This window comes from Pseudopipra pipra, chromosome 3 (genome assembly GCF_036250125.1).
Source record: "Pseudopipra pipra isolate bDixPip1 chromosome 3, bDixPip1.hap1, whole genome shotgun sequence".
In the NCBI taxonomy this organism is placed as follows: domain Eukaryota; kingdom Metazoa; phylum Chordata; class Aves; order Passeriformes; family Pipridae; genus Pseudopipra; species Pseudopipra pipra.
Window position 1 is genome coordinate 22,447,755 of NC_087551.1, and position 14,472 is coordinate 22,462,226.

Below are 14,472 nucleotides of genomic sequence, written 5' to 3' on the forward strand. Positions count from 1 at the left end.
CCTGAAGGTGCCTGAAAAAAATATTGGGTGCAAAATACCAAACAAACATTAAGAAACGCCCAAAACTTCATCTTTCACCAGAAATAAAGAGATCTCTGTTTTCTTAGACACTCGTTAAATGAAGAAGGTGTTTACAATTAAGTCACCTGGACTGGAAGCCACAGCAGGAGACAACGCCTGACTCAATTTTTTGTATAGCTGAACATTGATTCTGGAGAGTTATTCTGTGATGTTTTGACCTGTTTACCCTTGGCAGTGGGGGGAAGGAAAGTCACAATGACAAATTGCTATCCATGCCAAGAGAGCTCTCTTCCTTTTCCTGACAAGGCTTCCTCAGCAATGAATGGCAGCTTCCTTGGATAGTCACACAACAAAAATGTGATTTACTGCTTCATACAGCCAAACCTCCCCCAGATAAGTCACCACCCTACGCTAGACAGCTTGACCTAACAGGCACTGGGGAGAAAAAATTGGCCTTGTAACATAGCTGCGACTGGCAGAAATACATTTGCTACTTAAACCACAAGTGGCAAAAGAGACACTCTTTGGCACATGTGATAATAGGCAATACATTAGTCTACCGTGAAAAACAATCCTACACTGGCAGGGAAACATGAACTGGACAACTTCATTTGTCTTCTCGTCTTAATGGGAAGAATTCCCTTCATTAAGTGTTGTTTCGCTTTCCCTCAGCCATTTGTGTTCTATAGCACCTGTGGGTAAGGGTAACAATTTGCTACCATCTAACAACATAAATGCAGATTACATAAAAATGGGATTTTTCTTCAGTCATTTCCCTTTCTACCTTTGCCAGAAACACACAGACACATGCTTTCACCTTCAGTGACTTCATGTCACCTAGTCAAAACAGGTGGCATCCAAACATCTAGTTCCATTTCCACTAATCATTTCACAGTAATGGCACAGAAATCTATCTGTCACTGGGTCTTTTGACTCACTGAATTTTCAAAATCTCTTTCCTTCATTTTCCTCCAGAACTACTTTTGCCACTCTGTTCTGTTAAAAACTTCATCTAAGTGTTGTCATTATTTATGCATATATTTTAGCAATATATTCTTCAAAGCCAAGCAGCACAGTTGACATGTATCACTTATTCTTCTCAAGTGGAACAGGTCAGATCTAGACACCACTTCCTCAGTTACATCAAAATTAACTAGAAGGAAGATCACACTACCTGAATTTCAAGACCTTGTACTAGAAGTTCAGTCATGAATACCTAAAGCTAAGAGTAAACTAAAACCATCAGACAATACTATTTCCAGTAGGCTGAAAATGGTGTATCAGTCTGGAAGCTTGTCTATATTTTACAGACTCCTACTCTGCCTTTCATCCAACCTACCAGTTATCTTCTCACTACAAAAGTCATTGTATTCACAGTACTTTTCCTAACAAATGGCATCCAGAAGGTTTCCTGGAGAACAGCTACAGATTTTCAACCGCGCCAAGGTCATAACTTCTAATCAGTGTGTTACAGGTTTCATAGTACTTTGTGCTGTCTTTCTGAATTGGCATAAAAACTTTTTAGATTAATTCGTGACAAATATTTCCACAAGCATTTAGGGCAGAACTTCTAAAATACTCATGCATCACCAGCAGGTGTTTCCAAAGCACTTAGCATTTGCCAAGCTTGTTCTTTGAAGAAATGGCAAAGCACTCTAGTTTTCTACAGACACACCTGGCAGGAGAAGTCAAACGTTTCCAGATGCAACAAGACAACTGGGCAAAATTCATCAGCCCTGACAAAAGAGCCATCCACGTTCCTACCAGCAGCTTTCTCTTTCTACATTTACTTCACCAACTCAGGTAGGTAAGTATTTGTCCCATCTACACGTGTACATATAGAAAACAAATTTTCCCCTCACTTACTTGCTGAATCAGTGATCTGGCTTCCTTCGATACATGGTCTGGTATACTCAAAGAAGTGTGAGTATTTATTCCTGATGGATGGCACTCAACCAGAGACTGGAGAAGAAAAGGAAAATAAGGAAAAAAAAATCAAAAGAGGCAGACACAATTATTAATTTAAAAACTGTAGTGTTGGATTATCTCCTAGTATACATGCAAACAGCTGAAATTTCAGTGCTTCCTAGTATGAGGTACTGATCTGGGGAGGAATGTCTACAGGCACTTATGTCCTGCAGATACAGCTTTAGAACATTTACGTCTTAGAGCTTCTGTTCTATTTCTCAAACTTGAAGAGTCTGGGAATTTGGTGGACTTTGCTTTCTTTGTTCAGAACTGCAAACCAATCTCCGGTTTGATTTGGCTGAGCAATCTTTGTGTCAAAATACTGAATTAATGTCTAACAGCAACATATGGCTTCTACGCAGTCCCAGGAAATAATACTGAAACTAGCAGAGCAAAATTTTTGTAGAAGTACAGGTGGAATGTTAGAGAACTTTGATTTCACTGTGGTTAAGAGGGCAGCATGGTTTAGGTTCTTTTTTCAGTCCTGAGTTTGATAAGGTTTTACCAAGCTGTTCTACTGAAGCTTGAGCATGTCCTGTTTCTTTGCTCTCAAGACTAAGTAAATTGAGAGTACTCAAGTTGGCAAAACACATGAGAGAGACAAGCAAGGGAACCACAACTGGGCATACCACTTGTGAGAAACTACTGGCCAAGAAGTCAGTTTTATTAAGTAACTAGCCCCCAGTCTTACCTTCCCAGTGAGGAGTTCAAAAAGAATGGCACCCAGGCTCCACCAGTCACAGGCTTCTGTCTCTTCTAGGATAGCACCAACCTCTAAACACGAGACATTTCAATTAATATTAAAAAGGTCAGTTACTCCTTCAAAATTAACATATATTTACAAGGTGACTGCTTAATGCTGACAGAACATATACTAAATACCACAGAGCTTTCATTATGCCTGCAATTTAGTTAGCCCTTTAGCCACCTACAGATTGCATTGTTCAAACACAGCAGCACTATACATTTCATGCATAATTTGCCTTTTCCATGCACACATAGGCACTTTCAAGACTTCTAGGCATTACAGTTATGATTCTTCTATACTGGACAAAACTGGACAGCGACAGACAGTAAAGCAAAACATATTTAGAGAATTTACTGTGGTCAGAAGAGCTGGACTGACCAGAGTGGCCTCAAGTATCCATAAAAGCAGCACAAGAGAGGTTGTAATAGCCTACTGCATGCCTCAATTTTGTCTTAGAGGGCAGGATTTGTCTCATGGCTAATCTATTCCCTTTCACTGGGATCACCACAGGAGGCTCTTCACAATAGCCACTCTGGTCTCAGACATGTTAAATCTATTTCACATAGCATAACCACAGCCAGTAACTATGTATTGTGGCAGCTCAGCCCAAACTGTACCTCTGTATGAAAAGTTGTTTTCCCTTGCACCCAGCAAGCACCCAACACTGCTATTTGCTGTACATGCACAAGGGACAGTGAAGAGGGGAGACGGGAGTGACAGAGATATTCAGAAGCATGATGCATGCAGAAAAATTGGCCTTCACTGACTCAGGGTTTAAACCACAAAAATTATTAAATACAAATACACCACGCTGTCTGCTCTAAAACAGGCAGAAAAACAGATTGCAACGAAGATGAAATCTTCATTTTGACTGTCAAAAAAATGCAGAAGCTGCACTAAAATAGCTTTGGTGGCAAAAGCCACACCAGCTTCCCAGCAGAGGACAGCAATTAGCATACAGCCATAAGCTGTTGCTGTGAAAAGCATTGCGGCATGTGTGGAAAAATCTTGCTCATCATTTTATGGAGCTTAGCATGAGCATGGCCAAGGAGAGCTACAGATGAGTCACTCTCCAGGGTCAGGGAGAGGAAGGTGTCAGTCCCAGCCCTCCCCAGATGCAGAGAGGCACACACATGCTGGGCACAGGGATGTGCAGAGGGCTGCCCCCTCGGGCAGCTGCCACACAAGCTGGAAGATGCTCAGCACCTTACTGAACTAGCCTGAGGTTGTCACTGCAAGAGCAACAAGGAAGGATGGCTCAGACATTGTTTCTTTAGGTAGGACATCCCTCACATTGAAAAGTTTACTACAGTTAATGGCCTCTGAATGACCAATACATCACTACAAGGGTGCCACACATCAGGATTTATTCCACTCCCTACAGATTAATACTCCTATCAGCATCAAGAAACTTTTACAGAGATATAACAGCAAATACGAGGAACTGTATCAGCATAATTACATGCATTTTTAAAATGTTTTAAGATCTCAGGCAAGCATCCAGATGAAGCTGAAGCTATGGTAAATTGAGAAAATTTGTGTAAAAATCAAAATCTGTTCTTGCAATTTATTTTTAAAGCCCTTCAGAAAGGCAGAGCTTGTAGTTAACTGTGTTTTAATAAAAGAAAAACAAAAAAACCCCCGAAGTTGGGCCTTTCCACACAACCAGCTGATGAAAGGTTTTCATAGCACCTCTCAGTGAAACCTACTGAATGGAAATGCCTTTCCAGTCTGATTGTGATTTCCTAGTGCTGTATATTGCAATAATGTACATTCAAAAACAAGATAACGTGAATGGAGAGTAAAATATAAACCCAAATACTTTAGTTTCTTTAGAGCAGAGCTTTCTTCCCAGCAAGTGATTATTTTTAATTGAATTCCATGTTTATTTTAAAATAAGGACAACAAAGCCAAAAATTAATTAAGATTGACTATAATACCATTAACTTCCCCACATTGACACATCTTAAAATTTTAGAATAATACTGCCACAAAAGGAGATAAACCATTTTTCCCTAAAGACATTCAGTGGGGATGGGCCTTATGAGTTACAGCCCAATAGAAAAAAAATATTGTAAAAAAAAAAATAATAATTCAGAGCACAGGAAAAAGAAATTCTACCAAAAAAAAATCTCAGTTTTGGTATTATTTCCTTTTATTTATTTATTTATTTTTTCTTTTATTTATTTATTTATTTTGTCAATCACAGATGCTGATTCAGTTCTTTGAAGCATCAAAGTTACACTGCCTTCTTTCACAGAATCACACACTGTTCATTACAGGATGTAATTTTCTTCACTGATGAAGAAAATGGACAGAGTAAGAGTCAAAAAGTAAACTACAGTCCACTTCTCCAAAATCCAGCCTCATATTTTCAACTGTAAGAACACTTTCAATATATGCCCAGCCAAAACAAATGTCACTACAGTTCTTTTATCAGAGAAGCACTGAACTCTTCCACCCACTTTTGACCATGGCCAAAATGACACAAGTGGGATAAATCAAGAACAGTCAAGTAACACAGATTTCTCTCAGGGCTGAAGGGCTCTGGCTGGGTTCTCATGCACACAGCATAAACTGCATGACAAGTCATCTGAATCAACACAGAACAGAAAATGGAAAACTCAGCTGAGTATCCTTTTTTACAGAAAATAGATTTTAGCTCAACTTTTTTCCTATTATGCAATGTCTGCTTTCCTGATGCTTTCTCTAGGTTCCAAAGTTTCCTTATTTCAGGTTAAAATAAATGTTTTCCTTAAAAAAAAATAAAATTTAAAAATGTGTATACTACAAATACACATGTGTTGTTTACATTTCCTTACTTCAAACAGGTCACATTACAATCACAGTAAGTTCGGGATACCACAACAATATTACTGCATTTTATCTTGACTACACATCATGGGAAAATCTAGAAACTATAGATTATTAAGTGCTTTTGAGGGACACAGAGTGGCTAGCTAATATAATATACCACACAGGGCATATGCTTTTTTTAAAGCTTTAATATTACAATAAATCTGAACTACAATATCTGCCTTCACCAAGAAAACATTTTCATCTCAATCCATCAGCAAAGTAATTTAGACAATAAATGGTAGCGACACATAAGCTTAAGTAAATAACACAGGGATATTTGTGCCAAATCTTTCCTTCATGAACCTTGAAATCAAGGACCTTACCCAGATTTGTACAAAAATAAATGCGTGCACACATGTGCACAGTGTTGGTGCTTCTAGGAACAGCAGTACAAAATTTGCAGAAAAAAAGCATTTATATCATCCTCAAATAAAAAATCCTTTCAAATCAGAGAAATAATAAAGTAGGGTGAAGAAAAAGTCAGTAGCTCTTCCAACTTTACTGCAATTTCATTAAAGGGAAAGCTTTCCTCTTTCTCTCTTCCCGATGCACGGCCATGACATCCAGCACCAAGTAGCACAAGTCAACAGCAACGCTAGATTGCTGCACAAAAACAATCCCAAGAGCAGTCACTGGGATAACTGAAGGGAAGGAAATTTGTAAAATGCTAACAGTTTAGACAAAAACAGATGGGACAGGTAAACACCTTCACCACCCTGCACTGTCCTCCTTCCAGAGCAGCTGGTCTCAACCGAAAGGCCATTTCTTTATGGTTTTCATACTTATCTCAATATTTGCATTGCACACAGTAATACCTTACTTCCTGATAAGGGATGCTGACAACACTCTGTATTTTAAACTGAAGTGACAGTTCTAAAGTAAAAAGCAGAACTTCACCTCTCCTGAACACACACCCTCAATAAAGTCATTGATGGTAAACCAAGGCTCATTTTCTCATTCTTTCTACAGCACCTTAACTTGAAATATACCTTTCATGCTGAAGGATTTCAAAGGCTTTTATTACCACACCTGCAACATTTTCTTCCAAAACCAGTTTCCTACAGGGCTGACAATAAGGCTTCACAACCAGCACACACAAACACTAGTTAAAATGAAAGAAGTCAGGCTTAAAGGAGGACTTAGACATTCAGTGCAAAACTCAGGCCAGACGGCTTCCGAATCACCAAGAACAAAAACCTGATCAAAAACTTTGTTGGACAAATGGTAATATCCAAAAAAAAAAGCATGTCAAGTCAGCTTACATGACAACAGGCTCTAGGTGGATGTACTGTTTCTCCAGACACCTAGGAGTCAGGATGGGCTTTGCACTGGGATGGTTTTCTTGGAATTAAGAGTGGATTGATAAGAATTCCAAAACCTGAGGAGGTCCTTTCCCTTACCCCTCATTTCAAGCAGAAACACCATACTTTCAAGTATCACTTCTGCACAAGGAGACCTCTATGAACTACCACGAGGTGTCTGAAACTGTTCAGGAGGAATTGGACTTGTTCAACATCCTGAAAACAAACACAATGTTTTCCCCTTCTGTGGTCATTAAGACAAACAGCATTGCATGAAAAACCATTAGAGACGCTTTGGAAATTCTGTTTACCTTACATTCATTTAATTTTAAAAAATCACTATTTTATCATATTTTGATATCTATATATGTAAAGAACCATTTGCAGAGAATCAAGTAAAGAGTCCAAGGTAATTTACTCTCAGCAAACTCAGTCAGCCAAGATATTGTAAGCTACAGTCACTAAATAACACATCACACGAGCAATCTGGCCATAATGCTTTGCCTAAAATGTTTTAGCAATTTATAAAACACAGTATTTAACCATCTATAGTTAAGTATAAGAAGTTTATCATGGTCTTTAAACAATAAAGTAGTGAGGCAAGTCCAATGAACATCTGCTAAGATCAAATGGAGTATGAAAATAGGAAGTTTCATCTTAAAGTTGTTCAAAAACACATGAGCATCTATGTTCCTCTTTGGAAGAAATTTCCTCATGTCACTAAAAAAAAGAAAAAATAACAGAGGGAACTGTTATCTTTCCTTCTTTTAGCAGCCCATGATGGAATCAAAACTTCCTCTTAATCATGTGACTAAAGAGACAAAGAAACTTATTACTGCTCTGTTATCAAAACAAAGCAAACACTAATTAATCTTTCAACTAGCTCCATTTATTTTCACAAGGCATCTTCTACACTGTCATCAAGTTTTAGCCTCATTTGTAAAAACAATTAATAATAATAAAACACATAAACAAACCCAGGTAAAATACAGTTTCTTCTAGAGTTAACAACTGGCTTTTATGTCAGCCAGACTAAAACACCAGATTTTTAAAAATCAACAGCTTTGGTACATCTTACTGCTTATTCTAGTTACAGAGCCTATGAAAGACCACAAGAAACATGTAGTGTACTCACAACAAGCCCAAGTGCCAAATCACATCGGATTCTTTTCAGAAAATACCTGATTCTCTCCCCAGACCTATGCTTTCAATTGCCTACTCCAAGTTCATGACATTTTGCTGTTCTGGGAGCAGTCAGTTGTCATTGTTTTCTGTGGGACACTCAAGTGGTTTTGGAGAGCTGTCCCACTCCAAATGGTTGTTGTAAAACTGTTACTCCCAGCCTCACAATAATCAGTACTTTTTCGGCACCTCCAGACCACCTTTCCTTGTTATTCAAGCCAGTCATATTTTTCATGCTAGTTTTTAGCCCTGATTCCTATTGCCAGGGCTTTTTAAATCAAGCTAGGCCATCCTTCTGATTTTGATGCCCAAAGCTCCTTCACCTGCCCAGTGCTTTTCTTTTTAGGATTATCCTGAGACATTAATGTCACACAAAAAGCTAGGACAGAGTCAGAGATAAAAAGTAGAAAGTCCAGTCTTCCACTATTAACCACAAGATCAGCCCACCCCTCGACACCTCTCAGGGTCAATGGCACTTTAATCTACCACAGTTATTTTCCTTCTTAAACAATCTACTCAAATTAAATTACTATAATGCAGAACAGCAGATTTAATGAGTGCCTGCAAACTCCTATTGAAAAACACATACACAAATAACATGCAGGTTTTCCAGCATCAAATGTCTATTTGATAAACAGAGGCAAATATTTTTTTTCCTTATTCAGTAAATAAAAATTATAGTATGAAGGCTAATAATAGCAACCTAGCAATTTTTATTTTCATGCCATATATTTTAGGTTATCAGCTGCACTTTGCATCTGTATATTCAATTGTTTAAGAGCAGAAGTGACGTCTTCATTTGGGAGTACAAAAATCAGGTTGCACATTAAAACGTTTTTGCCCTTTCTTTGGGAAAAAATCCTGTACACACAGAACCTTCATTTTGCTTAGGTTTTGCATTATGAACAAGTAACAGCAGGTTAGATAAAACCAAATTTACCACGTATTTATGTTTAGGTTTTTGTGAAGGCTAGTTTGTATAAATAAGGCTTATTTACACAAACACAGCTTATGAAAGCATCAGAATAATACAGTGCATTACTGATGGCCAGTTTACTACTTATATTTTCTGTGAAGCTAAGATCCCTTTGGTTTTAGGATCTCAAGCAGTAAATCTCCAGTTTTTATTAAACACAGTCTGGTGAAAACTCATTGTTTAAACAAGAAAAAAGACACTAAAGGCAGCCCAGTTCTGAAATCTCATCCTCCAAAAACAGGGATGCAACAGAACGCATCCCCGCTGCTAGAACAAGAACTTGGAGAGTGTAAATAAAACATCTCATTCACACATCATATTTACACAAGATGTTAGACCAGCAAGCTGCTTCCACAACATGACACTTCCCAGGTTAGTAGAAAAAGTACTTTAGGGATTTCTCTTTGTGAGTAAATTCTCAGCTTCATCTGTTTTAGCTGAAGACAGTCTTGACTAGGCTATGCCTATAGACAAATGTCTTTCTCACAAGTATTAAGCATACTACGAAGGGTTTGGGTTTTTTCAAAGTTACCGATTTGATTTTAAAAGTCAAGACTGGCACACAATTATTACTGCATTTAAAAGTTAACAACTCTTTATATTTAAGATCACAATGTTGGCAAAACCAATACTTAAATAACAGAAGGTGATCATTTGCATTTCAAAATTCATCTGTCTTGCTTTTCCCTCAATTAGACCAAAACATGTTGATTCACAGGTTTGTGTGTGTGTGTGTTTCTTTTTTAAACTTATTTATAGAGCAGAATAATGGCCCCCCTGCTAGGCTGGCATTTGCTCAAGTTTCTGTCCATGTAAATTGAATCTGTTACTGGAATTTTCCCCCCTTCAGAATACCAAGGCACATTAACCAAGAGATAAAGAGATACATTGCTGATACTATCAGCCACCAGGCAGGTGGATAATGCAAGGGATTTTTTGTTAGTTTTTCTGGGGATTTTTTGGACAAATATGTGATAAGAGTTCTCAGGGGGCATGGAGAGCAAAGGGCTGTTTAAACAGAAGTGAATCATTCTCATCTGATCTACTAATAACTTTGTATTCAGATATAGCTGCTTAGCACACTTTAAAACATTCAGAAAACAAAATTTAGTAAAAAGGTTTAGTTAAGTGAAAAGTTAAAGGAAAAAAAAACCACATAAACCTCACAATAGTCACCTTAGCCACATTAACACAGGAGAAATTCTCAGTTAAAAGTGCTTAATTTCTTCTTTAAAAGCAAATAGGTTTTTCTTGGCCAAACCCCCCATGGTTTTACTTGAAGTGGTGTTGAGTTTATAGGGGATGATTTATAATCCATCACTTCCCTTGTGGGTTAGAGAAACAACATTTGACTTATCATAGGTGAACAGCAAAGATTTAGTTTGGCCATTAATCAAAGTATAGCACAGGCACTACTTTTAAGCATCTGCAGACAGCTTTGTTGTTGCTGCAGTTGGTTCAGCATGAACTTCTTTTTTTCTTAAATTGAGTAGAACTATACAGCAGTAAAGAGTTATCCAGCTTTACCAACAGATTCAACAGCACTATAACCCACCACAACCAACTCTGAGCTTGCGAGTACAATTCTCGATATGCAAATCATTACAAATGAACCACATCTTCCATTTCCAGTTCTTAGGAGAAGTCGGGCAAATTAGCGCCAGCAAGTGCAACAGCAAAATCCATTAATGGTATAATGCCACCTCCCGTCAGCAGAGGGGAAGTGCTGCTCCTCGCAAAAGACGCAGCCCTGCTTTTAATTTATGGCAATTGCTATTTCATACAAAAGTAATTATATTGCTCACAGGGAACAGCATACAGCTTTTTAAGCCATCTCTTCCCTCATCTTTTTGACACTTTTGCATTTATAATGTGTGCAGTTGTTTGTTCTTTTATACATACATTGCATAATGTCTTTTCGACATATGCTGTCACACTGCCTCTCCACTTTTCACAGGATAACAAGAGCTGAGCAATTCCCTGCTATTTACCATGGCAGAGATCCGATCACTGTTTCTGTACCAATATTACCTTGCTTTGCTTTAATGCAAGGTTACACTCTAGTGTACTGAAAGCCTTAAACACAAAAATCCTAGATCTCGCAAGCAAGCTCCACATAGGTGGACCTCCATTCTCCCCTGTGTCCGAAAAACTTCCACACTAATACACTGTTATCCCTACCCCATCCAGGAATTAGTTTCTGATACATAAATTGTAGAATTAAGATTCCATGTTCTCCTTCAACCCATAAAACAACTTAATATTTAAATACATCCTCATGCACTCCACTGCAAAGCACTTTATAACTCACACTGTAAAAAAGCAACACCTGGTCAATTTAAAAGATACAACTGTTTCAAATACATTTCTACAATTTTCATATAATTCTGCAATACAATTTTGTACCTATTTTAAATTGAAATAAATCTGTTTAAATTTCACATTCATACTCTTCTTTTTCTGCCTCCAAAATTTGTACCTCAAAAATCAATGCAGAAGAAGAACTGCAGCCCTAGACTCATCATCTGTTCTCAGTCTCCAACACCAGACCCTAAAAGACACCTTCCCTTTCCTGCATACTTCTAAAGAGTGCACTTATTTAAATAACAAAATGTTGAAATCAGGTAGCATACAAGTTACCATATCCAAACCCTAATATATCTCAAACTCTGTTTAAAACACCAAGCTAAACACATGGAAACAAAATTCTACAAGCCAAGTTCCACTGAATCCTTCAGCCAGGAGAGAAAAGGAAAGGGAAGGCTGATGACCCAGAGGTAGGGCAACACAGCATATAATACTGAAAACCCCAGGAAAATTCAAAACAAGATAAAGACTCACTTTGAGTCAGCTCATTTAGTCACTGTGTTTTATTATGGTAAATCATAAGACCTGATGAAATTTTGTGAAGATCACTTGTTCAACCTCCACAAAACTACAGCCCTTCCTTCAGCAGAAAAAAAAACCGTTGTGAGAAACATTTATAACCAATTTTAAAAAGCAACTTTAAAATAATATAAAAACCCTCAAACTTGCCAATTTCTCTTAGTGTACTGAACTGACACACAAGTATAATTTCAAAATCCTTATTCCAAGAACCAGCTTGAGGAGCAATGTTGTCATGAGGAGGAGGAGGGGAGACATGGGTTCCAGGGACACAGTACACTACTTAAAACAAAAAAAAAATTAATATCCAAATAAGGCTTTTTTTCCCTGTAACATTGGAACCCAGAGAAAGTCCATTGACATGATTATTTTTTAACACTGCCAAAAAGTTCTAAAGCAACATTTACTAGCAGCAGTAGCCTTAAGAAAGCTGCTTTGGACTCAGCTATACACCATTATTGAATCCTTGCTCATAACAGAATGGCACTTAACTCCAAAATATATTTTGTGGTGCTAATTTACATAGGGGAGCATTACTCCCCTATATAAAAATTAAGATGTAATAGCTACACCAAAGTACAAGTATGCTTTGCAGAGATAACATTAGGATCAAGAAATATGAAAGGTAAGAATCATAGAGCAGGATCAACATTTGCATTTGCAAATCTTCAACTTGTAGCTCACCAGTTACAGACACACAAAGCAAACTACAGCTTGGGGTAGGGCAGAGAGGGCGGAGAGGAGAGGGCAACTTAACCAAAAAAAAGCCCGGATGGATACCACACCTGTGCTGTGAGGTGGAAATAATGACATAGTGGAAAACTTTATTCTTGCATTTGGGGACTTCTAAATATTATTTCAACTGCTCCCTAAACACTTAATTACTGCAGGAGTTGGCTGGTTGGGGCTTAGGGGGCAAAAAAAGCCTCTCTTTGGATCCTCATTAAAGTACAGAAAAATTAAGCTTTGACTTTCACAGCTCATTAATGATGACAGGGTGGGAAAAGGCTGCACTTCCATCTTTGCTGCTACTCAACTAGGGAGTGCTTTGTTCGAGGCTGGGTTAGGGAGGCAGGAAAACACCTCTTTCTAACAGGTTGTCATGCATGTTAGCAACCAGGACACATTTCTGCTTAACAACCACAAGAATTGTTGGGATTCCCCAGTTCTCTTGTTCTTGCATTAAAGTGGTGCGAGGGTAGAATAAAGGTGTTGGATTTGCTTTGATAGGTAAAAAGAATTATTTTCTGTAATACCAGCCCTTTTGACTTGCACCTGGATAGAAAAGATTTTATTTACTATTTATCTCAAGAAGCTGGCATTCAAATTTTTGCTGAGATCCTACCCCCTGTATGCACGGAGACAGTTCCTTACTGCATTTCAGCTGTGGGACAAAAACAGAATAAACACCTGACGCCAAACTAAGTTCAGAGCTTCCATTGCTGGTAACTCTTTTTATAAATTTTCTGAGCACATTTGCAGACTGAACTTGAGGATTACCTGCATGCCAAGCTGCAATGCCTGGCCAGACCACACACTCAGCAGAAAGTTATGTTGGCATTTCAAATTCGGAATAAAGAAGTAGTAATTTCAACTCTAAAAGTAGCTTTTCTAAGCTAGCTATGAAATTTTTAAAATATGAAGCTAATAAGTGAAACACCTGATTTTTGGCTGTCACTACCATTTGACCACTGTATTAGCAGAAAATAAATTGGAAAGAGGAAAAAAGGGAGGACTCAGTTTCAAGTGCCATCCTTGCTATGAGAGAGATCGATTTTATCACCCTCACGATTGATGAAAGCGGTTCTAAGAAAAGAGCTCTCTAAACTATTTCAAAGCCCACCGTAGCTCATCAAAAATGTCAGAGGCATCTCTAAGCCTATTAGGGTTGTATTTTTCAAACCACTATGGTTCTCCCCTTGCCCCCCATGTTCTTTGCAAGTATAAATTTTTGTATTTTTAAGGCTCTTTGTGCCATCTTTTCAGTTACCAAGATGTACTTACGCACAGCAAAAAACTGCAGGAAAACAGAACATTCCTTAAACTTGCTTAAACAAGGCATTCAATACAATTACACTTTATGGAAATGACATAACAAAACCCACCACAGTTCAACAATAAAGCAGTCACGAGCCCTGTAGCTTTTTAAGACATTCAGAAAAAAAGAAAAGAAAACTCAGGTACTACATGATCTTGAGCTCTGTGCTACAGAGACTCCATGAGAAAATGAAAGCTGCTAATCTACTTTCCATGTGAAACATTGTAGGTGATTGCTCTAACCTGGGGCACAGTACATTCTCTCTATGGCATCGTTGTCACAGGAATCTTCAACCTCCCTCCACCTGCTAAAATACGTTAGCTGAATGTGTCCTAAAAACAAAACGACAGGAGAAATCAAAACATTTTTCCCTTCCATTTTCTGCAGAAGTGAACTGTAATTACTCCTTTTGTAGCTAAAAACAGTATCATTAAGAATAATGGCATCATTAAGTACTAGAAGCTATTACTGGGGGTGAATTTGCTGCACTGAT

The 14,472-nt window shown here is 38.0% G+C and overlaps 1 protein-coding gene across 3 annotated transcripts in view; it reads right to left on the reverse strand.

Moving 5' to 3' along the window:
- RPS6KC1 (ribosomal protein S6 kinase C1) overlaps positions 1–14,472 on the reverse strand; it is an 87,970-nt gene that overhangs the window by 3,844 nt on the left and 69,654 nt on the right. For 2 of the 3 annotated variants that reach the window (XM_064648253.1, XM_064648256.1), the window contains 3 exons: positions 14,222–14,311; positions 2,681–2,763; positions 1,888–1,983 (listed from right to left, as the gene is read on the reverse strand). In XM_064648253.1, coding sequence (XP_064504323.1) covers positions 1,888–1,983; positions 2,681–2,763; positions 14,222–14,311 — 269 coding nt within the window. The remainder of the gene's footprint in view (positions 1–1,887; positions 1,984–2,680; positions 2,764–14,221; positions 14,312–14,472) is intronic. The other variant, XM_064648257.1, reaches the window with a different exon arrangement.